The sequence below is a fragment of the Xiphophorus maculatus genome, chromosome 5 (assembly GCF_002775205.1).
Source record: "Xiphophorus maculatus strain JP 163 A chromosome 5, X_maculatus-5.0-male, whole genome shotgun sequence".
Taxonomy (NCBI): Eukaryota; Metazoa; Chordata; class Actinopteri; order Cyprinodontiformes; family Poeciliidae; genus Xiphophorus; species Xiphophorus maculatus.
In genome coordinates, this window is record NC_036447.1 from 16,494,269 (window position 1) to 16,521,765 (window position 27,497).

The 27,497-nt window shown below is 38.5% G+C and overlaps 1 protein-coding gene across 3 annotated transcripts; it reads right to left on the minus strand.

Annotated features, from left to right (window-relative positions):
• Nucleotides 1–5,950: 5,950 nt before the first annotated feature.
• Nucleotides 5,951–26,086, minus strand: igfbp4 (insulin like growth factor binding protein 4). 3 transcript variants are annotated; one of them, XM_023333257.1, is made up of 5 exons: nucleotides 25,377–25,880; nucleotides 24,810–25,267; nucleotides 15,722–15,885; nucleotides 11,899–12,024; nucleotides 5,951–9,806 (listed from the first exon to the last, which is right to left on the minus strand). In XM_023333257.1, the coding sequence occupies exons 2-5, from the start codon at nucleotides 25,159–25,161 to the stop codon at nucleotides 9,669–9,671; spliced, it is 780 nt and encodes a 259-aa protein (XP_023189025.1). In that variant the 5' UTR covers nucleotides 25,162–25,267; nucleotides 25,377–25,880; the 3' UTR covers nucleotides 5,951–9,668. The 3 variants fall into 3 exon arrangements, with proteins under 3 accessions (XP_023189025.1, XP_023189026.1, XP_005803103.1); XM_023333258.1 differs by having other exon boundaries at nucleotides 15,722–15,882; nucleotides 24,810–26,086; XM_005803046.3 differs by having other exon boundaries at nucleotides 24,810–25,880.
• Nucleotides 26,087–27,497: the final 1,411 nt, after the last annotated feature.

Consider the following 27,497-nt stretch of genomic DNA (forward strand, 5'->3'; position numbering starts at 1 on the left):
TCCCTCATTAATGTTACTGCAAATAGAGATATTTTCTCCTTGGACATAGCCTTTCAGTCAAAACATTAAGGAATGTATCGATAGCTTGTTTGTTAGACTCTTTGTCATGTGATTTCTGCATAGAAAACCATGATCTGCAACAAACATATTCATGTTCAAGTGTATCTGAATAAATTGAAAGTCACTGAGAAAGTTCGTTTGTTTTAACCTTTTTAAAATTTCTTGTAAATAGTCTGTTGCAGTAGTATTACAGCTAATGAAAACCTTGCAATCATGCTTCCTAACAATTAGAATTAAAGTTTAATGAGGAAAAGACTTTAGTACAGATATGTCAACCTTCTAACATGGTAAGCTTTATAATTAGTGCACAATTTATTGCATTAATGCAGTGTTGCAAGAAGGGGTGGGTAACAATATAAATTTATCTTGGCATTGCAATTAATTTCTTTCCAAATCAAGCACGGAAATCAATATTGAACCAGATCAATATTGAATAAAATTGTGACCCAAAGAACTGAATTGAATTGTGAGATTCTTAACAACACCCAGCCTTAGTTTGCAAGGAAGCCCTGTTGCTTTAATAGTGACCAAGTCTGCCTCTGTTGTTGGGTCCACTGCTCATGTTCCTTTGACCTGACTCCATTGTTTCTCTATGGGGGATAGGTCAGGCTTTTTATTGGTCCATTATACAACGACAATTAAATCAGATATTGGTATTTTTGGGAGTGTGGGCAGGTTGCCAGCACCTGCTAGAAAATTAAATCACTATCTCCATAAAGCTTGTCTGCAGTATGGAGTTGCTTATAATTTCCTGGTAGAGTCCTTTGCTAACTTTGAACTGGATAAAAACACAGCTGACTACCAGTCCGTTCTTAAGCAGCTTAATTTTTCTGCCTCTGCATTCTTCCTTGATTTGCAAAAAGCCCTGTCCTTTTTCTCTTTACCTCAGGTAAGACGCTTCTGACATGATCTGGTTCAGGTTTGGTTTAACCCAAGGAATGCTAATATAATAACCAATGTCCTGGATACATCTTGGACACCATATAAAGTCCTGACCAAATTCCTGTCCTCATAACATCATACTGCCTCCACCCTGTTTTATCATGGGAATATTGTGCTTGGTTATTTGCTTTAAACAAATAAGAGTTCATAAGTGGAAATTGAAAGAAGCAAATAATGCAATTAAAAAAAACTGAAGTGGTTTAAAAATATGCAAACATAGTTGGATAGTCTGCATAGTTCTTGAGTCTTTCCTTAATAGTATTCTCCCAAACAGAGTGACTTTTTCAAAAATATTTTGAAGCATATCTAAGTCTTTAGCTGTTTGACTGTGTCAACATTTTGAGGAAATTTCATTCAGCAGTTTACTGGAATGCTCGGATTATCTGCAGGCAATTGCACCAGTTACATGAGCTTGATGCGCCTATGTGTCTGTGTGGTGACTCTCGAAACTGTGCCTCCAGCTGCAGTTCAATTGACCTTTGTTTTACAATTCTTGCCTGTCCCTGCAATTGTGCAAGTTTTTCTACCACATTTTGCTTCCACCAAACTTTCCATTAGTGTCCTTAGATAACATACTCTTGGAACAGCTAGCTTCTTTAGCAATATTCTTTTGTAACTTGCCCTCTCTATGGAAGGTTTTCCATGACTCACACTGTCTGCTGGAAAATTGCCCAGTCAGCAGTCTTCACACGATTGTGTAAGCTATAAAATGGCCATGACATAACATTTTTTGATTGAGGCTTTTTTTAATTGTTCTAATGCCATACTTAATGTTTTTACAAGCGAAATATTTCATGTCAATTGAGCCTTAATTGCAAGAATATAAGAAATAACCCTTTAAACATTTCACACTGTTCGCAATTAATTTGTATACTGTATAACTTTCCCATTTTGAGGTGAATTTCTGAATGAACTATTCATTGATGTTCTCTCTTACTGAGATGCACCTGAACACAATAACTTGTGTCAGCATATTAGGCATGACATTATGGATGCTTCACAGGCCATAAGCTTTTGAGACCTATTTGCTGCTCCCTTGTTGCTACAACTGAAATACTTTGCATTCTTGTTCGCATTGTGTGAGAGCTGCGCAGGTCAACAGTTGTAGTTGTGTGTTGCCTAAAAATAACAGTCCTAAGCCCGCAGGATTTAGCCTATATCTCAGTCCGTTCAACCTGAATAGCACTTGTTTGGTACTTGTTTAATTGACTGTGTTCATAATGACCCCATTTCTTTCTGTTTACTCTGCACACCTACAAGAGCTCCTTTTAATTCTGCTTGACCTGCACCCTAATGATGCTGATGTGATTTTCTCTCCAGGTGTGGTGCTCAGAGAACTGCGTGCAAAAGGCATGCAGCTAAAGCCACAGTAGGAATGTCCGGCCCTTGTACAGTATACTGTCAAACACCTGCAGCGAAGTACATCTGGAGGTGGGGGAGGAGGTCACATGCTTCCTATAAGCTAAGCACACTAGCTCTCATAATGGGCCTCCTGGGCTCAGCTGTGGGATTGTGGATGCCCAGGGGCAGAACTGGGGCTGTGACATTTCGAACCAGCCCGATGGAGATGTTGCCCCAAAGCAGTTTCAGGCCCTGTTCTTAAGCCCATAGAGCTCTCCAAAATAGACTCAGGCAGTGGAACTAAGCAGACTTGAAAGTTTACTCTGGTAGTGGATGGTGGAGGGATATTTTTAGAAGCTGCTACCCTCAGATTATTGTCAGGTGTCTTTAGAGAGCTCTTCCTTCCATTGCTGCCTTGAGCAGTATCAGCAGCCTGTCTGTTTAATTGACTTTCACATTGGATTTGGGGTGAACCAAGGTTATCAAGGCAGGAAGAAAGAATATGTAAGACGATGATATAATCAGAAGTGTAGTAACTAGTTATGTTTTAATATGTTGAAGCAGTGCTGCTCCTGCTCGAGTATAATTTTTGGTACTCTATCCATCTCTGGAAATGATTCTTCTTTTATGCTTACCTTTATAACATTTTAAAAAGTTCAGAAGTTCTCTGTAAATGCTTTCTCTCACTTTTGATCAAGAGACAAAAGCTTAGCCGTTTTTTATCACTGATGTAAAAAAAGTAAGAGAACTCTTCCACATGTTGCTTTTCATAACAATAGATGCCTGAGACCTGCCTGCAGGAACAGACCCTACTATCTGGCACCTGGAAGCTTTTATTCAAAAGGGTTTTTTTCTGTTTCTTTTTGGCACAGAATCTTATATCTGCTTCATGTTAATTTAGACATCAAAATGAAGAGTGCTCCTTTGACTTCTCTAACAGTTTACATGTGAACATTTTGAAATATATTTATTTTTTTAACACCACACATCTAACCTTTAAGATATAATAGAATCTTTGTCTATCCATCCATCCTCACTGAATGATCATGCCACTACCATGGTAATTTAATTTCATTCAATTTAAAAAATATTGTATTTATCCACATGAGAAACTAAATCTTGTTCCAACACATATCGTCTAAGGACCTTCAAAGTGTTGTTTAAGTGCTATTTCTGTGAGCAAGAATGATCTTCAGGAGCAGTCAGTCTTGCAACAATCCTGAAAAGGCCTCTGACAGAAGACTACTGTATGAAAGTCTTATGGCTATCATGAGAAGCTAACAGCTCAATATCCAGGCAGCATAGATAAATATGGAGTTGAGCATATGATCCCTCTTTATTATGATTGATAGAAGAGATGGTTTGAACTTTGCCCTTCTCTCTCCGCTCGTTAGCGTGTTGAGATGGTGTAGTCATAATGATGTTTTACTTCTTGCCACTTTCTCAAAATTGCCAGATTTGTTTTGTGGACAACTAATAATTGTCTTGTCCATAGATTATTCCACCTGAGCTGTGGATTTCTGTAGCTCCTATAGAGTTACCATGGGCGATTTGGCTGCTTCAATGATTAATTCTCTGCTTTGCTAGCTTGTCAGTTTAGGTCAAGGGTCTCCAACATTACTCCCCAAGATCTACTTTCCTGCAAGTTTTAGATCCATTTCTGTCAGACTCAGGTGCGATATGATTACTCCCTTACTTGTAAAGTCAAAAAATCACTTAAGTTGAACCTGCCTGACAACAGGAAGTTATCTAAAAGATTTCCAAAATCAACACCCAGACTGAATGATATTTGGAAACAGAAGAAAAGCAAAGTCATTGACTTTAGTCTATCTGGACTGGGTTACAGAGACATTTCTAAGGCATTGGGACTCCAGTGGACCACAATGGGAGTAATTGTCCACAAATAGAGAAAACTTCAAACAGTGGTGAACCTTCCCAGGAGTGAGTGGTGTGTCAGAGCTCATAAATGACTCATCTGAGAGGACACAAAAAAAGCCTCACAACATTTAAAGCAATGTGGACCTCATTTGAATCAGTTAAGGTCATGATTTAGTGGAGGGAAGCATGTAATAAAAGTTCTGAGGCAAAAACCATTGGTAACAAAAATAACCATATTGCCAATCTCACATTCATTAAGACAATATTCTGTGGAGTGGACAAAATTAAGTGTTTGACAGTATGTTCCATTATATAATAAAACAGTCCCTTAAAAAAGACATCATACCAAGTCAAACATGGTAGTGGTAGTGTGATGCTCTGAGACAGCCAATCTGACCTGGAGGAGTTAGTGCACTTCCGATTTAAAGTCGGGCCTTAAATACAAAATGAGATCACATCACTTTAAAACAGTTTTGGTTCAGAAAGTCATCAATGGGGGAGGGTAAAAAATTCTCCATATCTATGTAAAACACTTATTTCAAAAGCTTGATGGCGAACCAACTATTGTGTGGTCAATTAGTTTTCCACACAGGCCTAGGGGTGGCTTGGACAGCTTTTTGTTTTGGTAAATGATCATTCTGCACCAAAAACATGTCAATCTCTAGTCCTAAATTATATGATGGCTGAACATTTATATGGTGCAATCAATCAAACATGTTTTTATACTTGCATATCATTGTTTAAATAGATGAACATTGCACCTTCAAGCATCTTGAAATTGTACCAGAGAACCAGACATGTGAACGTCCATAATTCTCTTCTTGGCATTGCATATGATTTCATTTGATTTTCCATAATGTAACAAAAAGAAGTGGTATCTTTGAACCATAAAAAAAAAAATAATACTCTCAGGTGTACTTTCCCTTTAAAAAATAAAGACTCTGGTGGCCTTTATTTGATAGTGGTCAGACTATGAAGCATGTTGTGAGATTGTGAAAACATGCGGTACATGGTTTGTGGCAAATGTCAACTGGCTGAGACTCAAATCTAAGATGACTGCTTTGAGGACTAAGGCTTCTATATCTGGGTTGTGTGTGTTTTGCCTGTGCTGCTCCTAACGTTATTAGTCTCCATAGATAACAAGTAAAAATAAATTTCTTGTGACATATTTTATTTATACCCGAGCAATATCAAACTTAAACATGTAAGTTTTTATTGAATTGGGATCTGTAAATCATTGTAGATGAAGCTATAATGACTTACAGTGCAGTGATGATGGTAGTAAGAGCCTGTCCTGTAATCAATGGGTTACGGGGTCAAGCCCCTGCTCAGTCTGTCTCAGTCGTTGTGTCCTTGGTCAAGTCATTTTACCTGGCTTGCATGCTGGTGGTGGTCAGAGGGCCACCAGCAGCATACCCCTTTGCATATGGCTGCTTTACACAGTGAATATAGCAATCTGGTTTTAGCTGTGTGTACATGTTATGGCTTAAATTACAACTACATGGTCTGATTAATTTGGAGCCTGAGGTACAAATAAAAATACAATCAAAGAAATGTGTAAACATTGATTGTTTGATTGTTTTCAAATGAATTGCACTTGACTTCATTATTTCTAAGTACAGTTGTTGAAGAAGTAAAATCTCATATCACTAGGAGTGAAAACAATCAGTCCTAAAATGGATTTCTGTGGTTCCTATAAAGTGTTAGTCCAACAAATCAGAAACTCAAACTTGTTCTGGATTATCTTTATTTACAGAGGTTAGCTTATATTGATTGAAACAATGTGCAGAAAAAAAAATTATGTACATTTTCTTTTCACCTGTCTAGATTACACAAGCTGTTGGAAAGCTTATAAAATACAAGTCAATCAACATCACCTCCTGTAAAGGTCAACATACCAACATAAATGGGGTTTTGTTTATGTTACACTTGTCCAGTACTGTTGATATCACTTCTATCACTAAGAATTACACAGCTACAGCGTAGTTTCTATTGTATTTTAATTGATACATTACAATGAGTACATTTTAGTTTCAGGTAAACATTATTCATTTCAACTCTATATTTTAATTCTCTGTTCACTCAGACATGTGAGCACAACAATTCTCTTCTAGACAAAAAAAGACCTCATCTGTTTCTGGCGTATTTTTATGCATGCAAACATTAATAATCTACACGTAAACAGATAATATCAGATGCAAATAAAAAATTGTCTATTCTCCAGAAACAGTTCAAAACTGCAAAGTCTTAGATTAAGCAGCTTACTATCAAGTAACTATTTTATGCACTCAAAAGGCATTTAAAATGAAAAATAAGACTTTTTTTTAATGATGAAAATGTAATTATAAATCAAAGAAATGGTTTTGAACATGTTTAGCATTGAGTCTTTAGTGGCATTAAGATAGATTCAGGTAAAACATTCTTTCATCTGTCTGTGTGGCTCATTGAAATATGTAGGAAATCTTGTTCTGCCTTTAAAACAATTCTAAGGTTATCTTAATCTCTGAAAAGAGATCAGTTCTCCAACTCTATCTTCATCTAACAGCTAGTTAGAAATAAGCTTAGGAAATGTTTCCATTTTTTAGTAATATAACTTAAACTTTTAATCACATAAAATACATTCTTTTATGAAAGTTACTAATTAAACAGATCCTTGAAAAAGTGAATTAATTTGCTGATATTTAATAGTTGTGATGAGCAAATAAAAGAATTTAAAATTTGCCATAGACAACCCTACTACTCAACAAGACAGCATTGTAGTATGAAATTTGTTTTAAAACAAAGTTATGAGGTGTAAATTTATAGTAATGGATATTTTATGATTCTTTCATCATATTTTTTGTTATTATGTAAATTTTTCTTTAAAATACAATAGGTAAAAGAGCCAAAATTAGTCAGGAATGGGCCAGCAAATACCAGGTTTTGGAGTTTAATGTGTAAACCTTTACATTTACGTCATAGACTCCAAAGTCATAATTGTTGTCACAATAAATAAGAGAGGAATTCTTTTTTTTCATTAACTCACTGTTATGAATTTGTATTCTTTAACATTTCAAAAGGGTTTCAAATTTCCAGTCTATTGCAAAAGCATGACTCCTCACGAAGTTGCACAACATATTGAATCACAATCATCAGCCCAGTTTCTCATAAGTGTGCAATATTCACATTGGAAATAATTACTTTGATACAATGAGAAGGCATTTCATTGTTTCTGAATCATGTGGCATATTGTTCACTTGTCTGCTTTAGAGCTTTATGAAAGACATGGTAAAGTGTAGGGAGATTCTGATAATGGAGAAGAGAGTAGTGAGTGGGTTACTTGGAGTTGATGGTGTCATTGCAATACTCTGCAATAATATTGGAAAGTTATGTTTTCCTGATATTGAGAAGTCCTATCTCAGCTCTAACCAGAATAACTATGGAAGACCTCCTGCTGGTATATTTAATTTTTTTGTCACATACAAGTGTCTTAAACTACTTTAAATCTTTTGTAGTCCAAGGTGGGTACAAAATGTCCGCAAGGCAGTTATAACATGGCATAGGGTTGGTAGGAAACTTCTTTTGCCTCCTTTGTCAGGTAAACAAAATTGTAAAATATGAAATGCTAAAGTGGCAAAATGGTAAACAACAGCAAAAATCTGATCTCACCCTTTGAATTTGTGCTAACAGCAATTGATCTTTGATATTACTATTTTCCACACAAGGAGGACATGTTTGGCTAGCCTAGTGTCAATGCTTTTCTTCACAGACTCACTTTTTATTTAAACTTTGGTGCGTTTTGTCCTCTACACAAAACATGAACCTAACAGAAATATTTTCTTGAGTCAATATTAACTATCTTCCTATGAACATTCAAACCCAACTGTCCAGATCTGACAACATTAAAAAGTTAGCTTAAATCCAGTACTCTCCTTTGAGTGCCCACTGGTACACCTATGCAATTAGCATGCTACTAGCTACTGCTACTAGTTACCTTCAGTAACATTACGCTCTTTTGAATATCATAATGCTTAAGAGGGAATCTACAAGAACATGTCTTTGTTAGCTTTGGGATATTTGTGGTACATTTGAAGCAACACCAGATTAAAACACTTGATTTGTGAGCTAGAAGTCATCCAAAGCTCATTACACAATGCTGTTTTATTTAACAAAAATGTTCTGCCTTTTTCAGAACACTAGCTAATTAAAATGTAATAGCGGCAACTATAGGGCAAAGCTGTATACTGGATTTTCATCATTTTAAAGAAAAGGAAAATATTTGTCAATAGCTAAAGCAGAAAGCTGAACACATAAGGTTGCTCCTCATATATGCCAATACTTTTGTCTCACTTTTTCTTGAATGCTAAACAATGGCCAAAAGAAAACTGTAGAAACCATCTTTGCTTCATATTTTGGCACAGTCAGAATATAGCACCATTAGTTCTGCCAAGCAGTCTGCTGGGGAGAAATCCTGTAAGCCAACATATATCCATACAAACACAAGGGTCATACTGGCATCTTTTAGCACCAGCTGGAAAAGAAGATTATCCTATCAGCAGTGCACAGAGCTATTAGTAAAGCAACACTGCCCATGCTTTTTGTGCTAAAGATGTTCGTCAGAAAATATGACAGGGGAATTCACTGCAGCATAATAAATAAAATCTGTCCTGGGATCTCAGAGATACAGACTTTCTCATTTAATTTCAATTTTCACTTTGGTGCACTTGATGTGAAATGCTATGGCTTTTTCTTTGTTAGTTCACAAGGGCTTTTCAGTTTTTTGCAGCCCTTTCATATCGTTTCTTAGAATCTGTTATTCCCATTCCATAAATCTTTGCTACTTTAATGCTATCACTCAGTTAAGTTTTTTTTTGTCTGTCCATTGTGCTTTATTCTACATAGAGAATATGAGATGCAAAAAAGTAATTGCTGCATAAGCTTTATCTTTCAAACTAAATATTTCTGGATGATCCTGACTCAGTAATTCCAACCAATCTGGTGCTACACAAGGAAGAAAACATGATCAGTTTCTGTTTTTCATCAGCTACACTAAAGTGGACTAAATGCTTTTTGCCACTTTTTAAGAGGATTACACAGAAAATGTTCGAGTCTTCTCTTACATAAATCACATGTACAGCCCCTTTCTGAAGAAGTGTGTTTTGTTTTTCTACCACCTGATACTTTAAAGCGCACACGTTTAAAGACAATCTGTCTTAATTTCACATGGTAGGAACAAAACAAGACAAGTGCTCAAAAGACTCAAATCACTTACTCTCACATACAGAAACATAATAGTAAAATAATTCAATTTAATGGTTTCCTTTTTTTTTTCTTTGCACAAACTCCACAACTGTTTGCCTTTGGTAGAGCTCGGCTGAAGTATAAAGTCCTTTAGTCATATGGTTCTACTAAAAGCACCAGTAAATTCAGCTGGTTCACCAAACCCAAACTGTCCCTTTCTGCGCCCCTCAGTCCCTTAGGGTCGCAGTCATTAACTGGTGGCAGTCCAGATCCCCCCGCAGCTCCAGGGGCCCTGGCAGCCTCATGCCTGTCTTGGGATCCACACACCAGCACTTTCCCCGATGGCCGTCTCGTGCGGGATGGCACTGTGGATGAATGTAAAGATGAAGGAATTAGTCACAGAAATGCAGTTCTAAAGATGCACTACTATGTTTCATGTCTGACTGTGTCAGTATCTCACATTACTTTGGTGGAACAGCATACACCACTTCACAACATTTATTCAGTTTGTCAAGACTTGCAGTATCTGTAAAGCTTAAGATATCTCCACAGAATTTCGGTCAGGTTAAACTCTGGGATTTGACTGGCACAGTCAGAATATAGCACCATTAGTTCTGCCAAGCAGTCTGCTGGGGAGAACTCCTGTAAGCCAAAGCATATCCATACAAACACAAGGGTCATACTGGCAACTAGACCAACTACAATTCTGTAGTTGGTCTAGTTGGAATCAGTGTCATGCTGATGAGCCAATGTAAGCCAAGCCTCAGCTGTCCAATAGTACATCACATACTTGACACTAGAGGACTTTGGTCCTCCGTCCTGTAGAGGTGATTGAACTAGATGTTTGTAGTAGTAATACCATATATATATGGGGATTTGCAAGTATTATTTTTTCCCCAACTGGAATCTGGGAAAGGGTTTACATTTAATTTTGTCATCCTCAAGACAGGCAATCAATAGGACTCATGTTAGCAATATGAACTAGTAAATATTGGCTAGTCTACATCTCTCTGAAAAAAAATTATAAGTAGAAACACAAAACGAGTGAAAGAGAAAATAATTTTTTTTAAAAAAAACTTAAGGTGATCAAGATAACCTTAAAAATCCAAATAAGCTTCTGGGATATGAAATATGTTAAAGTGACCCTGTCAGAAATGATAGTTTGAATGTTGATTTTTTTTCTCTGTGTATTTTTAGCTAAATAAAAATAAAAAATTAATTTTTAAAGTACCAAAGAAGTCCAAATGGAAAATAGCTGAAATATGTGATCTACATGTGTGAGTGAGTTTGACATGAACATAACTGTGGAGGAATGCAGACATTGCTCTGTATGTACTAGATGAGCAAATAAGCAGCTCATCTTTTGACTTTGCTCTTTTGACTCTTTACTTTTCGTGACCAGTAGTCTCTAAAATGGTGGAAAATACATTTTGGCAAAGAAGTAGTATCCACTAACAACTCCAATACCTAATCTCTTAAAGAGATCAAAATTATATGCTAAACTAATTAAAGTGCAATTAAAGTGACACTAAACAAACAGTAAATGGCAGCTGGTCTAATTAAATGATCAGGTTCAAATCCCCACATTCCCCGTGTGAGCTTTCAGCTGTTCAGATTTTGCGTGTGTTTGGACCTTTTTAAGAGGATGATTTCAGTTTTTACATAGGCTCCAACACCACCAGTTAAAAATCTCAGAGCAATGCTGGCTTAAAATTGGTCCCAGTTGTCCTTAATGACCTGTGCTTTGCTTGCCTTTGGGTATTATCACAGTGCAGTTTTAGTTAAACAGTAAACAGATGCCTGAGAAACTGAGCAGACTGAGATACTTTAACCACGTTACACAATCAGCATAACTCAGACATTTGATGGCTGGTGCCTTAGCAGAGCTTTCTTTTTATCACATAGTCTGAGTCTGCAACTTAAAGCGGCCTTATCTCAGTTTTTATTTTTTATATTCTCTGATTCTCTCACTCTTATCTGCATGTTTGCTCAGTCTTGCAAAAACAGGGAAACAAAGAAAAAAGAAAAGCAGCTGCTGCATTCAAAACCTAATTGCATCCATCACAATAATAGAGTGATCGTTGTTCAACGGTTTCGGGCAAATTGCCTTACACATGACATCTTAATTTCTGAACATAAATCTCTTTCCACGCCAGCTTGGAAAAACAGGGTTTTGGCTTCACTGCGACAGTCTGTTTGGAGACTCTTTTGTTGATCTTGAACTTGTATGATAGTATGTCATCCTCTGCAGGCGTGTTTTGTGTTCTGGCCCACAGAATGCTGATGCGATCTGAATAGAGCCGTTTGAAGTTTAAAGATTTTCTTTTTCATTTAATTTGGCGTAACATTAAGGATTCACAGTTCACCAGCAGACATGGCCAAAAGAGCAGTCTGCTCAGTGATTCCAGAGGAGGATTCCAGAAAGCTCATACTAAGTTTGTTCTCCAAGTCACAGACCTGTTTTGGGTGGAAATCTCCATTCTTGTCACAGTTGGGAATGGGAATAGTGAAGAGGTCATCATGGGTGCGGCTGTTGGATGCCAATCTGTCCAGAGCTCTTTGCAGCTCAGCACGGCAGGGCGCCTTTAGGAGAAACAAGTATTTCAAGAGACTTTTATGGTACACCCTGATATCAGTTGTGCAGTTGTTTTTTGTACACACTCAATAATGACACACACACACACGCACACGCCCACACACAAAACATTTATACAAAGGATTAGTGCTATGAAAGTTGCAAAGTTGAGTAAAATCACAATTAAAACATGTAATGTGTTGCAACTCCTAGTGGATGTCTAAAAGTGAAAATACAAATAATTATTTGCAGCTGAATGCTTTTTGAGGTTTTACTTTTTTGTGCTAATTTAAAAACTGTTTCCAGCTGCATATCAAAAGGTTAATCTCCACATGTCAGCTCCTGTTTTACTAAAACTCTTTGATTGTTTGGATTTTTCTTCAGTCAGAAAATTATCTGCTTCACAGATCAGGGTCTACTTCTCTCCCCCCCAATTTTCAATTTTATAAAGATCCAAAGGGTTTTAAGAGGTTATAAAGCAGGCTGCAGGCTGCTCAGTTTAGCACATAGACTCTTGTTGCTGAACTAGTAGGCTATAGATTGTGAAAGAGATGGTCACAACTCTAGACCAAGTCTCAAGTCTTTGAAAGGCAAGTCAAAGTCAGGTTGCAAGTAAATGACTTGGACTTTCAGCCTGCTAACTTCTCCAGGTATACCTCTCTTTTAGAAAATTACCTGAAACCATTAAATCATAATTTATTTCACACTTTCCAGGGTTCAAAGTAATTTTATTAAAATATCAGAGAAAGTTCCAGAGTGAGCGGAGATTGAAGCAGAGTTGAAAGACTGACAGCTTCCAAATCAAAACTAAAAAAAACAAACAAACAACAAAAAACAAGCCCAATTCTCAAACTTAGGTTAAAATTGATTTGGGCCAAAACAATTTCATAGTGACACTTTATTATCTAATATAATTTCAAAATAAAATAACTAATAAAATGAGAGTAAGAATATGACATGTCATTAAATGTTAACGTTTTTTACTTTTCTGCCACTTAGTGATAACTATTTTGATTTAATTTTCTATGGATGCTTTCTAAAAACACGTCAAATGCTGTGAAAAACAGCCCAAATATTAGCAACCTACCAAAAGCTGTTCTTTTCCCAGCCCAACGTGTTCAAAAGAAGCCCAATTGGGGAGAAACTCGCCCAATCTGGCAACACTTATCCCTACTTGCCCCTCCCTTACCTGTGCCGTTGCACTTTTGATGCCATTGCCAACTACACTCCAGTCCGGTAGGTGGCAGTAAATGCCCCTTCAGTTGGTTTGCCAACCGCCAGTAAAACTTAAAAGAAGAAGAAAATGAGTCTGGCGGTTTCCTGGAACGTGGTGTGCAAAGCAGAGGAGCGCCATCAATTATTGTAATGAGGTAATCAAAGTTCTTCTGAAAGAAACTTTGCATGCTATAAGTTTAGAGCAGCAAGTTTTAACCAGCGTACCGACAAGCTCAGCGAGCAAAAAATAGCTCTGCTAATTAGCCGGCTAATATCAAATTTCAGTGTTTCTCTATAAGGCACAGAATGCCAAAAAGCTATAATGTTTTCCACAATAAGTACAGTAACTAAATGCTTAGACTACATTCAATAAAGTTTTAGTAGCTCATGTCTAGAGTAGGATTCTCAAACTTTATCCCTCGACGGCTGGTGTCCTGGAACTATTAGATCCATCCAATGAACTTGAGTGAAATGGCTAACCTACCTCCTCAGCATGCATTTAAGATTAACAGAGTCCAGCTAATGGAGTAGTTATTTGATTTGGGTGTGTTGTAGCAGAGAAATGTCTAAAATTTCCAGGAACCTGGCCCTCTGGGGCCGGTGTTTGAGACCAGTTGTAGGTTTGCAACTTGCTATGTAGGTTGCAAACAAATATTTTAGAACTGGTAGACTTAATTTTTCCTAAAACATTTTCAATGTTAATATGACCATTACTTAGATAGAGGCAAAATATAATCAAATTTGTTTTTTAAAGTCAGGTGAAAACAATTCTATTGAATTACCCATAATTTAATCTAGGAGTTGTTCTCTATTACACAGTGGGGAAATAAACATTCAACTCCCTCCTGATTTGTAAGTTTGCTCACTCTCAAGAAATAACCTCTCTCATTTTTGAGATAGTCAGAATTTAAGTTAAATTTTACATGGCTTCAAAATTACCCTGTTTTTGAGTGAAATAAGCATTTAATACCCTACAGCTCAGTCTGAATTACCTGCATATTGGTCATGGGACGATTACCAAAGCCCCGGATCTCAACTCGTTGCACGCATAAAGCATGCGTGCCACAAAATCAGAATTTCTAATATCCACATCTCTCCACATTGACAGTCAAGATCAAAGTTGTGTCGAAGCACGCGAGAGATAATACATGCATTTTATGTACATGGAATTTGGAAAAGCATGAAAACTTTGAGACCCTTGGTTTGACTCTGTAAAAGATCTTGGATTGAAGGTGATCAAGACAAAGGTGATGGATCAGTCTACAATTGCAAAGGAGGAGCGTCTTAACAATCTCAGCACAAGTGGAACCACAGTTACCAAGAATATTGGTAAGTCACTTTGCATAATTTATTTAAGTGTCAGCACCGTACGGTGTGTTTTAGGTTCCCATTATCTCAGTGTTATTTAGGAAAAAGTGATGTGGTCAGATGAGACCTTTGGCATCAGCCTGACACATGTCTTTGGTGGAAAAGAAAATGCAGAGTATGATCCAAAGAGCAACTTCTCCCAGGAGTATTATGCTGTAAGGCTGTTTTTTTGCCAAGGTACAGGATGACTTCACCACAGCAAGGGGCCATTGTTAAAATTTGAAGCAAAGCGTTCTCCCTTCAGGCAGGACACTGAAAGTGAGCTATGCATGGGGCCCCCTGCATTATAATGGCCTATTTGTCATCAAGCCAAAGGAGTGGCTTAAGAAGAATCACATTAGGGTAATTTACTGTGATCTAGCCAGTCTCCAGTTAAGAAGGGAATGCTTAACCTACAGGGTTTCTGAAAAGATGGGTGAGTCATAATTCTTCATCAGGTGTCTTTAAACCTGCTGACCAACCACGAGATATGTCATATATTATCTACATAAAGGCATTAAGACATGTGCTTGCCATTGAGCAATTACAGTGGTATCACCATTCCTTTGCCAGATAAACAGAACAAACTGCACATTGATGCAAGTGTGTAGAGTTGTAGCTAACAAATATTTCAGTAAGTGGTTATTTTATTGACTATTCTGACAATTAATTGTATAAGAACTATTGCCACATTCAGCAGACTTTTCATTTAACCACTTATGCTCATTTTATACATTAATAGAATGCTAATAAATAATAAATATGCAATTAAATTATTCAATTCCTCTATTTAATAAAATAATAATTTTAAATTGAATGACATTGCATTCCTTTAGTGTACGCTTGATCATTTGTAGCAAAGGATGCATCTCCAGCTAAAATAATATTTCGCACATCAACTTATGAAAAACTTTAATCTTTCTGCTTGACTTACTTAACATCAGTTCAATGAAGGGATAATTTGTATATTTTTTTCCATTATTTTAATAATTAGTGAGCAAAAGGTGCTTAATAGGAGTTCCTTTTTTTTCCTTTTTCTTTTAAGAATTTGAACCAGGACCAATTGAATCCTGATGTGAAATACCTGCTTGGGGTTTACGAATTATATTTCTTTGTTTGCAGTTAGGTGGTAATTTCACTCACCAGCACTGGCTTGGTCTCCTCTCTGCCGCTGTTGCTTCTCAGATTTGTGGTTTTCAGAGGGTGTCGTGCCATGGTCTTCTGTATGCAGCGCTTGTCCTGTGGACTGCACCGGATATTGCTGTTGTTCGGGTGTTCAGGGATGATCTCCTCCTGTCTGTCCACTGCTAAAGACATAGACATGCAGATATGGGGAGGATTTAGTTACAAATTATTACAAATTCAGTTCCTCTGTTCAAATTTGATCGGTAAGAAATTCTGAAAACCATGTACCATTTATTTTCTACATTTGTTGGCCTACCAATAAAATAGCCCCCACCCCTGGACTTATTATGATTATTATTTTAATTAATAATTTAAATACAGTACATTAAAAGAAGTGGTTGTGAAGTTCAGAAATGTGATCAAGTTAAAATGGTGTCAATATTTTAGCAAGATGTGGTAGATCTCCTACAGCTGAACGTGGAGAAATCTGTGCTAACAAAACGCCTGGTTAACCACAACGAAGGAGCCTCGGTAATTGGGCTCTCCTCTTCAGCACCGACCTTGGTACCCTTCAGCTACTGTGTTATGACCAAGTTCAGAGATATTTAAAACAATGCCACCTCCTCTCTTCCATCCTCTTTGCATTGTGGTCAGCACCACTTTCACCTTTGTATGTCTATAATTCTGCAGCTCTCTGGGCCTGAAGGCACCCAGCTGCTTCCTGAGGAAATGCCCTCCTCGCTCTTCGTCCTCAAGAACTCCTCAGCAACACCGCTTTGTTCCAAATGGAGGTTGATAGAGGCCATCTGCTCTGTCATAAGAGGACACCAGTCAGTGAACGTGACTGGAGGAATGGCAAAGTATATTGTAAGTTGCAATCCTTTGTTCTCAACCATCTTTCTATTCCCTTCTGACTTCAAAGAACTTTGTGCAAATGGTTTGCGCCTTTGGTCTATTTACAAATTGGCACGAATATCAAAGTACTTTAAGTGCTTTATAACACTTTAAAGTTGTTGCTTTGAACACTAAACCAGATTTTAACTCAGGCTAAGGCCACTACTAAACATCTTGTTGTTTGCAGTTGCCTAAAAGACAATGAAGGAATGGTCCTAAAGCTTCAGTATCATGCAAGTCTTTCTAAGAATTGTACTACACACAAACTCACACCCAGACAAGTTCTATTGCATTTATAACAAAAGTCAGGAGTTGAACAATGACCAGGTTTTGGACTTTGCAGACAGTGGCATTGCTTGTCCGAGATGGAAAGTGTCTCTCAGCCGTTTGTATTTTTAGTCTTGTTGGTGTTAAGCACATTCTTTAGCAAGAAGCAACAGCATTTCAGCTGCTTCCGTCACTTTGTCCCTTGCTCTTCTTTTTGTTCATACTTCTCCGATTCCATGCTTTTTCACAGGGCAAGCTGAAGTGATTTAGAAGTGGGTCAGGGGTGGCATGTCCTGTTTGCTACCCTGCTGTTTTCCATGGAGGAAGTCACTACTTCTGTATGTGGTTTCACTTGGATCACCACCCTTTGCCATGTTAGATATATTTCGAACATTTTATGGCCTGAGCTGACAGATTGAAGGGTGTTTCTTTGTGGCAGGTGAGCAGGAATTGTAAAAAACAGCCCTGAAAAAACATTCATTTATGTGGTTCCTTGTTAAAGAAAAAAAAAACTTACTGCATTTTTAGTGGAATTTTATTTAATATACCAACACAAAATAGGCCACAATTTTAAAGTGGTCTAATAAAAGAAAAATTCTCAAAGTTGTGTGGTAGATTTACTGCTGTGTTTTGGGTCATTGTCATGTTGTGTGATTCGGTTTGGAGCAAATTTTATCAGATAGCCTCAAATCTGAATCAGGAATATTTTGGTTTACTGTTGATATCATTGTCAATTCAGTGACTGCAGGGTTTACAAAAACTCCAGGTCAGTTCACTCCTTTAACATTTCATGACCCCACTTGTGTGCCCAGTTGTAACTAATATGGCTCTTCCATTATATCACTTACATTTTTCTTGATATTCTTTATATGTTAATTTATATTTGCATAATTTTGGTCCAAGCACCTAATAAAACATCCACCTTGCATTGGTGGTTGTTCCGATCTTCAATTTGAGTCATATTACTGTTGCAAAACATGAAACTGCATAACCTCCTGCTGGAGACTTATTTATCAGATTCGTACGTGAATATTTTCTTCTGATAGAGTTGTATCGGAAGAACATATTAGAGCTGCCTGGTGAATCACATTGCAATCACCATTGCAGTTTAAATTTATGTAATATCATGAAATGAAAGTGTTGTATACTAATACCTATTGATAACCAATTGGATAGATTATAACTTCTAAGCATCTGAAGAGTGAAAGTTAGTCGTAGCCAATAACAACATTCCTAGTTTCATCAATAGCATCATGTTGTAGATTTTCCAAAGACGGTTCAGCCCTAGAACAGGTTATAGAAAATTACTTTAACTGGTTGTCAAAGTAGGTACTAATTTAGGGCCCTATATCCATTTTATTATTTTCCAAATTATGTTTTATTTTCTCCCAAATTCCCCTTTGCGTTCTATTTCTGAATTCCATTTTTTTCCCCATTTTAACCATTAACCCCCAAAAATAGTCCATTGTGGTATGAATTTAAAAGATTTAACAAATCAATTGCTAATGATAAACATTTACTGTTACTCTGTATCACCAATGAAACACACTGTTGTGTTTTAACAAAACATTGGTTTTACAAGCTGTTAAGTGTTTCCACCCCCCATTTTTTTTGAAGAACTCAAACATGTGCCAAACTAAGAATCAAATTTTTTAACATAAAAGAAAATCTCTATCTTAAAAATTATTTAGAGTTGAACTGAAGATCAGCATATTTATCACAGAAAAAACTGTGTTGCGTGTAAAAGCTTGTTCACGGTTTCGTAATGAGCAGGATCTTTGTTTTTTTTTTTTCTTCCATCTGTGATAGATGTCTCCATTGAAGTAATGACAGTGAGTGTTTGGTGTTGCTTTATTTAGCAATACTTTTTTTCCTCCCATAGTGAACAGATTTTTCACAAAGGGGCAAATATTCAACTAACTGCAGATTTTTTCATTTTCACAATGAATAAAAAAAATATAACAGAGCATCCTGAAAATGGTCAAGAATGTAGTTTTAAATACAGTACTTATGCATACTTTGAAATTGTTTTGTCATAGACAATCCTGTTGTACTTGAAAGCACAATAGAAGGGCTCTTGGTGAATAATTAACGACAGATGGACTCACTTGTCTTGACACAGTACCAGTGTGTGGTCAGATGTCTCCTGCAGAAAGGACTCAAACAGTATTTGGGGCTTGTTGAATGCCACAGGCAGCTGGATTTATACTTCAGATGATTTATCTGCATGTTAATGTTTGCATTTGGCTTTACTCTTATAGATAAAGCTGACATTACAAACCATAAACTCAATTTTAAAATGTTGATTTTGATAACTTTGTATAAGATGTAGCAAATCTTAGTAAAAATTATAATAAAGATACTGAGAGTCCTGAACTCTGAGCTTAAGTTATCAGTTTAGTGCAATTTTTTCCATATGCCTAATGACACTAGTGCACCATGTCAATGGCCAGTTCCAGCAGTGTTGAATAAAAACAGAAGTTCTGTAATAAGCAAAACATGTTGGTCACTTTGATGAAAATCACTTAGGACATTTATGATGGTGCATTTGCTACTCAGCCAGATAAACCAAAGATGAAATGTCAAAGTATTGATTCAGACAGCATGTTTAAGGTCAAAAATGATCAATCACTGCTGCAGTTACTTCGTCCTACTTGTTTACTTGTGATGAAGATACTCCCTTCATTGCAACTATACTACTTCCTAAAATCGGGGGATCAGGTTTGTTTATAATAGACAGTCTGGAAACTGAAATCGGCACATAAACAGAAACAAATGTAATGAGTGTTTGTCAGGCATCTTTAGGACACTATGCAAAAGACTTTTATATGTCTTTGACAGCAAGTTTAAGCCTTCCCTGCTCAAAACCATGAGGCTTTTCTGTTCAGTCAACACCAGCTTCTCCCACAGTATCAATGTCAGACCAGGCAGCTTCCAGGCAAAATACTTCTTAAAAATCTGTTAATCATCAGCTGATGTCTGATTTAGTTGAACACACACTGTTCAAAACTATCAGTATGGCTCGTGTGAAATGCCTGTGCCTATTCTCTTATCATTTACCAGTGGAATGATTTAAGCAAAGTTACGTCATTATTTGATCAAGAAGACAAGAAAACCAGTTTTAGCTACGTCTGATTCTGCTCCACTTCCAACTTGTGTCAAAACAGTACCTTATGTTAATTTGTGTGAATCCAAGCACAGCAAACGCAGTACTATTATGAATGCAGACTTATTGTTTAGGAAGCTTGACATAAAAGGAAGCAACAAATCTGTAGAAATTAAAATGCATGCCTTGCTTTGAATAAAAATTTTGTACTCAAAAGATTGCGTATTGAACTAATGCCACTTTAGAAGAGTTTGTATAGAAACAAGATGTTTTCAAATGTTCTATCACTCATTTCTAGCTGCTTATGAAAAGGAAGTACTTTTGTTGACTTTAAAAATTGTGTAAGACTTCAGCCTGAGGCCCCAAACATTTACAAGCCAGGGATAACACACTCACACAGGTGTGGATCAGATTCAAAAATATGGTTTAAAGAGCTGGCCAGAACCTCTTCCAGATGGATCGTCAACAAAAAAAACATTGTCTTTAATTCTGTGAAAGACTTTGGATCAAAGCGTTGTCCGCTATGTCCTCTGAGACTCTGGGTTTCTTCTGTTTTCAGGAAGGAATTTTATTTTTCTTCTCTATTGAAACCAAATCTGAATTCATGTCAGGTATCCAACAACATTAGAGGAATAAGCTGGGGTGTGATTGTGTGTCTTTCGCCTCAGGAAATCTACAGCAGCACTGAATTAGGCTACACTACTTTGGAATGCACCCTTTGTTTCCACTTTCAAGTTGAATTAACTAATATAATGCATGGAAATAAACAATACTGCCGTTCTTATTTTAAGAGGAATCATTCTGTTTTTAAACTTGTTAAGAAGATGCTTAGGAAGTGGGAATAAATGTTCCTTTATTATCAGTAGATGATGTAGTGACCCACAATGATTAATTGTCCTCACAGTACAAATGTCATGGGCAGGACAAACTGAAATGTTGGTGTGTCTCCATCATAACAGCTCCAGCTGTCCAAATGTACTGCACAGCCCAAAGAAAGCAAATAGACAACACTAAAGAACATCTGCCAAAAGAAATCTCAAATTTCAGTGCCCTGAAAGAAATTCATAGTTCCATACTTTGATGCAAACTTAAAGACTTTTAGAAAGAAGATGAAATTCCAAGAAAGATTAAAATTAATCAAACAAAATGTATATGCAGCCTGATAATATTTTGTATAACATATAAGAAAGCCCATTCTAAAGCTAAATCTTTAAATACCATTTTCGATGTCAGACTGTCTGCTGTGCTATTTTTTCACCTCATGTAAAAACATAAGGGGTTTAAAAAGAAGCAAACTCTCCACAATGGTCAAGACCAAAGAGCCAAGGACATTGTGGACTGTGTTGTAGACCTGACCAAGGCGTGAATGGTTAGGTGTACAGCTTGGCATCGATGTTGGTGAAACAGCAACAACTGTTGGCCCTACTAATAGAGAATGGAAGAAGCTCAAGATAACAGTCAATCTCCCTTGGATTGGGGTTTCATGCAAGAGCTCACTTCAGGATGCATCAGTGATCATGACTAAAGTCCAAACTACAGTCTCAAAGGTTACCATGATAGCGCTATGCTGTCATGAATTAAAATCCTTTAGTGCAGGTGAGGTCTCCCTGCTCAGGCCAGGCCCATCTGAAGTTTGTCATCTCGATGAGCTAGATGGAGCGTGGGAGAAGGTCACGTGTTCAGACCAGACCAACATAGAACTTTTTGGGATAAATTCAACTCGCTGTGTTTTAACGAGGAGGAAGGACTAGCATACAATCCCAAGAACATCATCCCAAACATAAAGCATGTGTGTGGAAACATCATGTGTTAAGGATGCTTTTCAGGAAAAGGGACGGGATGGATATGTTGTGAGGTTTTGGGCAACAACCTCCTATCAGTAAGATAATTAAATATGGACCCTGACTGGGTCTTCTAGAATGACAATGATCCAAAACACAGCCAGGGCATCTAAGAGTTGCTCTGTCAGAAACATTTTAGGGTCCTGCAGTGACCTAGCCAGTCTCCAGACATGAACCCAAAAGAAAATCTTCGGAGAGAGCTGGAATGCGATGTTGTCCAACAACAACCCTGAAACATGAAAGATTTGGAGAAGAGCTGTATACCCATTAAAGCATTTAAATATTCCATTTTTGTGTGTTTTCACAAATAAGAGAAAAGTTTCATGCATATTCAACAATTTAGAATTATTCAGGTGGTGTTTGACCAGTCTCAGAATTTCAGACTTGGAACCTTTAGCAAGGTACCAGTAAGATAGATCAAGTATTAGCATTGGTATACACCTCAACATTAGTTTTTTCTACCAAGTACCCAAAATGTGACCATACAAAAGATTTCAAAGAGGTAGAGGCTTTGTCAATGCTTGTGCAATAGTGTTATTGGCCAGTGCATTTCAGGGAAACTGAAGACCACTAAGTTGGATTAGATTTTTCCTGTGCCTTACCATTGTATTTGTTGTAAACCAAATCCTTATAAATAAACAGAATCTATGGAAATTTAGTTCAGATTTTCAACTAGTTTGAAACTGCCGAAAAACCTCATCTACATTAGTGTGTGGCTTTTATAATGACGTGTGCGTCACAGCAAACTCAGTGTGGTCAAACAGAGTCCAGCGTTACTGACAGCATTATTCATCAATTCCTGTTGGGACCTAGAATTGTAGGACTTTTCATAGTCTGACATCGGTACGAGTCAGGTCGTAAACTATATCTGCGTTTGCCATAAGAGAGAAGTGCCCCAATACCCGACACCCGGGTTCTCGGCAGGAACGCAGGGATGTATGCCAACACATGCATGATGATTTATTCTGAGTATTAAGACTGAGTGTTTCTGAAAAGAAACACTCAAGAGGTCCTTGACTTTAACATGAGATTCAGTAGAGCGCCTGTTGTTGAGATGGTAAAAGTCATTTTCTTCTTAGGATTTATATTTTATGCTTTATGTTGTAGTTTGTCAGTAGTGAAATCAATTGACAAAAAATAGTATTAAAAATAATTTTTTCAAGCAGGGCTCTTACATCCACCCTGAACATCCTTTCAGCAAAGATGTGCCTTGCTGCATCCTAGCTCTTTTTATTATGAATCCTCTTGGTTTTTAAAAACCCTCTTCTATTTTTATCTTGCATGTTCACTGTTGCTAGGAGTGGGGCATGTATTCAGGAGATGCACCCCCTTGTTTAATAATGCATAAGTGCAGAGAATGCGCCACAAAGGAAATCTACTGCCTGTGAATGAAGTTGCCTTTCTCCACTTCCTCTTTTTCTGATCGTTTCTCCTCATATTCACTGGATCTCAGAAGCCTTGGTAGAACTGATTTACAGTTTGGTTTATGGGGAAACTGCACCTCTTTGTTATGACAGACTCTTTGGGGTATTAAGGGGGTGCAGTGGAGACTCAACACTCAGATTACCGAACACTCAAAACACAAAAGTTTCCAAAAGCTTTCATTCCCAGAAAAAAAACAGACATGACTCCTCATTGGTTTGTTGCAACCTCTATTCAGGGCAGCTTAATGGTCAGCTCAAAGGGCAGCAGTAACATTCGGGTGTGGACTAATGAAAGCTGAGACAAATGCATACAGCTGCTTGTTTTTTGTTGTTTTTTTTATTTTTTAATCAAAATCCAAAAAATTCAGCTCCTTTCTTTTTTCTGACTTCATGTAGTCATACTAACCTATGCCGGTCATGCACAGAGAGAGCAGAAGGCTCTAATTTCAGCCCTGGCAGCCAGGGTGACGATGAGCTCATCCTCATCAAGGAGCTGGAGGCAGTGGGCGATGCACTCGAAGGCTCGTCGGGGCACACAGGAGGCGGGGTGGATCGGGTCAGGGGGAGCAGATGCTGCAGTTAGGATGCAGCCCCTGGGAGCTTTCTATTGGCTGAGCCTCATCTACTTCTCTGGTATTCTCAGAGGCAAGTAATGATCTGGGAGATTGAGTTCAGAAGGAGCAATTGCAGTATAAGAAATGCAACAGCTCACATATCTTCAAAACATTATTAGATCGATCGGACTGTCCTTAAAGGCACCAATAGTACATGTCTTCTCCAAAAAGAAGTTGAGCTAGTAAAACATCAATAATTATTCCTTCAACTGTGTAAAACTGGATGGAGACTTTTTTTATTTTCAAAAGAATACTAGAACAAGGAGAAGTCAGGGGAGAGAAAATGAGACCCCAAAGATCAGAAGAGTTTGATAGAGACATCAGGACAAGAATTGTTTGAAATCTGCAGCAGGAGGAAGGGGGATATCCATGAAAGAGCACCAAGTGAATTACTGATTGCAGAGAGTGCTAATAGCCCCAGACTGGCCTCACTCCATTACAGACATTTCATACAGCAGCTTTTATTACCTTCTCCCATTACAAAGGCACACATATGGACTTACATTTACACTGCAGCAATGGTGTACATCCCTGCCTGTGCCTGACAGCTCCCTGCAGGATCTATTTAATCCACTTTTTCATTGAAACAGGTAGAGCATAACTTCCTACACACAATGTCTGCCCCAGCCAACACCAAGACGCTCGCATGTCTTAAGCCTGCGCTGCACAGCAGGGCCCCTTTCACAGCGAGCAACCAGGAGACAGCAGAGGGACTGTGTGAGCTTGGCCGACAGGAAGCATGCTCTGCTTCACGGCTTAGCTGAGATTAGGGTGAACACGCAGGACCTTGTCACAACCACTCCCCAGGTCAGGTAAGGCCAAGTGAGCAAAGAAGCAGGAATTTGACCTGGTCAACTGGGACTGAAGGATTGTAATTGGACATTTCCTGAAAATCTTTCCTGTCATGAGTCTGCCTGGCAGAGGCAGAAAGGATGCATACTCAGATCTGTTTGCTCTTACCTGAGTTCTCCTCCACTTCCCTCTCGTCTGTACAGATGCCCTGGCCATGCATCAGGGAGTGCAGCGGCCTCTCCACACCCCGTGGTGGGTAGCATCGGAGGCCAGTGCCACATCGGGGCGAGTACACACCACAGTGTGCCCCTTTAGGAAGAGCACAGGTGGGGCAGCAGCCGCAGCCAGGTTCGCGCACTGTTTCTTCGCAACTCTCGGGCAGACGGCAGCTGGCCAGCCTCTCGTCGGAGCACACTGGACAGCGGATGGCCTGGTCCGATAAGCACAGTACCGCCAGTGACAGGGCACCGAATGTCCACAGGCCCCAGCAGGTTGAAGTCACGCCACGTCCTCGCACCATGACAGCTCAGACACCTGCACGTAGTCCTTTGCCCTTTGTCAAGGATCCTCTCAGGTTCACCCCTCCCTGCTCTTGCTTTTTGATGACTTTCCTCTCTAACAGCAGACTTTAGACAGACAAAGAAGGTTTTAGAGGAACACTTTGTCCAGGAATCTTTTGATATGTCAGCCGGTTAGTGTTTCGACTGCAAGGACACAATGCCTCGACTGTATTACCTCTCTGTTCCTCTGGTTCAATTTCACAGTGCAGAAACTGGAGCCTGCCTTTTATCAGCTAGAGAATGTTCTGGTGATTAAAAAATATTTTTTTGTTGAGATTGAAGGATATACAAGTGATTTCTTCAGGTGAGTATCATCCACCTTTTGAGGAAACGCCAAAAAATGCCTAGTCAACAAGTGTCCATGTGCAAAGCTGGTAATCAAAAACAGAATCGCCACAGTTTCCAGTTTCCTCCTCTGGTCAGTGTGCAACACGAAGGACCGTCTTCTGAGAATGTCTCAATGCGAGCCGCTCTCTTTGGACTTTATACTGGTCCGTGGACACGCCTCTCTCTCCAGACGCAGCAGAGAAAAGCCAGGCTGAAGCTCTCTCCTCTGTCTCCCTCTGTCTCTCCAAAGCTTTCTCACACTCTCAGACCTGCAAACTTGTGCACACTCCCCCTTGCTTGTCCTCTCTCAGTCCTGATTGCACAGAGGAAAACGGCTGAATCTCCTTCTCACTTGTTCTCACTCACTATCCATTTAGATTTGGTGTATTTTACATGACAGTCTCTTGTATTGATTTGCAGTCTGCAAAATGATACATTTGGTTCTGAAAAGAAGCAGGAACCCATCAGGTGCTCTCCTCTTTAATCAACTCCAAAAGTAGAAAATCCATGTACATATCTCTGGGGCTAATTATTGTTCAGCCAACAAAACAACCTCTGCTCCCTCAAGAAGGTCTCGGTGTGTTTTTATGGATTCCCCCCTCCACTCCCTGCTTCATTATGTCAGTTCCCAGATCTCCTTTTCTCTCCCTTGCTGCTCACTGAGGTGGGCAGCTATAAAAGGCAAAGGGACACTCAAAACACCACTCTTCCTGATCCTGCCCTGCCCCCACCAGCCCTAAAAAATCCCCCCCACCCTTCAAGATTCTGTTTAAATAACACTGCACAGCAGGGTCAATTTATCATGTGTGTTTCTGATCATGAAAGACTGTACTTTGTTCTTGTTTGCCAGTGTGAACAGATATGCCCTCCACCCAGCTTTTAATGGCTTTTATTGGTCGACATCTCACTTTTTTTTTCTTGTGTTCCTTTGCTTTCATTTTGCCATGGAAACCCAGCATGCATTGTAATGCTTTTGTGAGCGTGCGTTCTTTCTGCTTTTTTTTCCAAGCTCGTGGCTGGTTGCCATAGACAGACCATGGGCAGCAGCCAAACGTTCACAAGGCACCACTCAGGTGGGAATGGCGGCATGGCTTGTTACTGAAATCTCCTTGAGGGTTGCTTTATCCATGGCAGTGATTGCATGTTTGTTTACACAGGTTGTTCTACACCGTGGCCAATCTTGTTATTGTTGAGTCGCACATTAACAAAAAACATCTGCTGGCTTTTTAGAAAGCTCCTTTATTAGGATGACTAACTTGTAAAACAGTGAACTAACCCAATAGGTAGTTAGCAAGCCCCCATTACATTCTGTGGCATTTATGAGGGTTGGGGGTAGCGAACAAAGGATGGGCTTCTTGGAGGTTAACAGTGGCTTGGTGGATGAAGGTCAGATAAAGTGCCTTGTTAAATTATGTGTGCTCCTTGAACTCTTTAACATGTTACAACCACAAATGTCTATGTATTTTGAGCTCATGAAATGGAACTAAAATGAAAAGTGTAGTTTATCTACTCAGTCCCCTTTCCTCTGTTTTTCCTAAATAAAATCCATTGCACCCAGTTGCTTTCAGAAGTCCTAAAATTGGAGTCCTCGTGTGTATATAATCCACAGCTAATCTGTGAGGGACTCTGGTCTTTGTACGAAGAATGAAAAACATCATGAAGACCAAGGATTACGGCGGACAGCTGAAGGAAAGTTTTTGTGGGGAAGTTTAAAGTAGGGTTAGGTTACAGAACAATATTCCATGCTGAACATCTCACAGAGCAATGTTAAAACCATCATCCCGAAATGGAAAGGGTATGGTAAAACTACAAACCTACCAACACATAGTTCTCCACCTAAAGTAGACAGGCCAAGCCAAACATTGATGCGTATAGTGGTAACTTTGGAGGAGCTGATTCGTTGACTTCACAAATATGGTCTCTATAGAGGAGTACGGAAAACAGTCATTGTTGAAAGAAAGCCATAACA

What these genes read in the sequence shown, in the direction of transcription:
- igfbp4 (XM_023333257.1), bottom strand. Translation starts at nt 25,161, where the DNA reads ATGGTGCGAGGACGTGGCGTGACTTCAACCTGCTGGGGCCTGTGGACA. An exon ending in AGGAGACCAAGCCAGTGCTG is followed by an intron (nt 12,025 to 15,721) that starts GTGAGTGAAATT and finishes TTTCTCCTAAAG; the next exon opens with GCGCCCTGCCGTGCTGAGCT. An exon ending in GAGATTTCCACCCAAAACAG is followed by an intron (nt 9,807 to 11,898) that starts GTCTGTGACTTG and finishes ATTCATCCACAG; the next exon opens with TGCCATCCCGCACGAGACGG.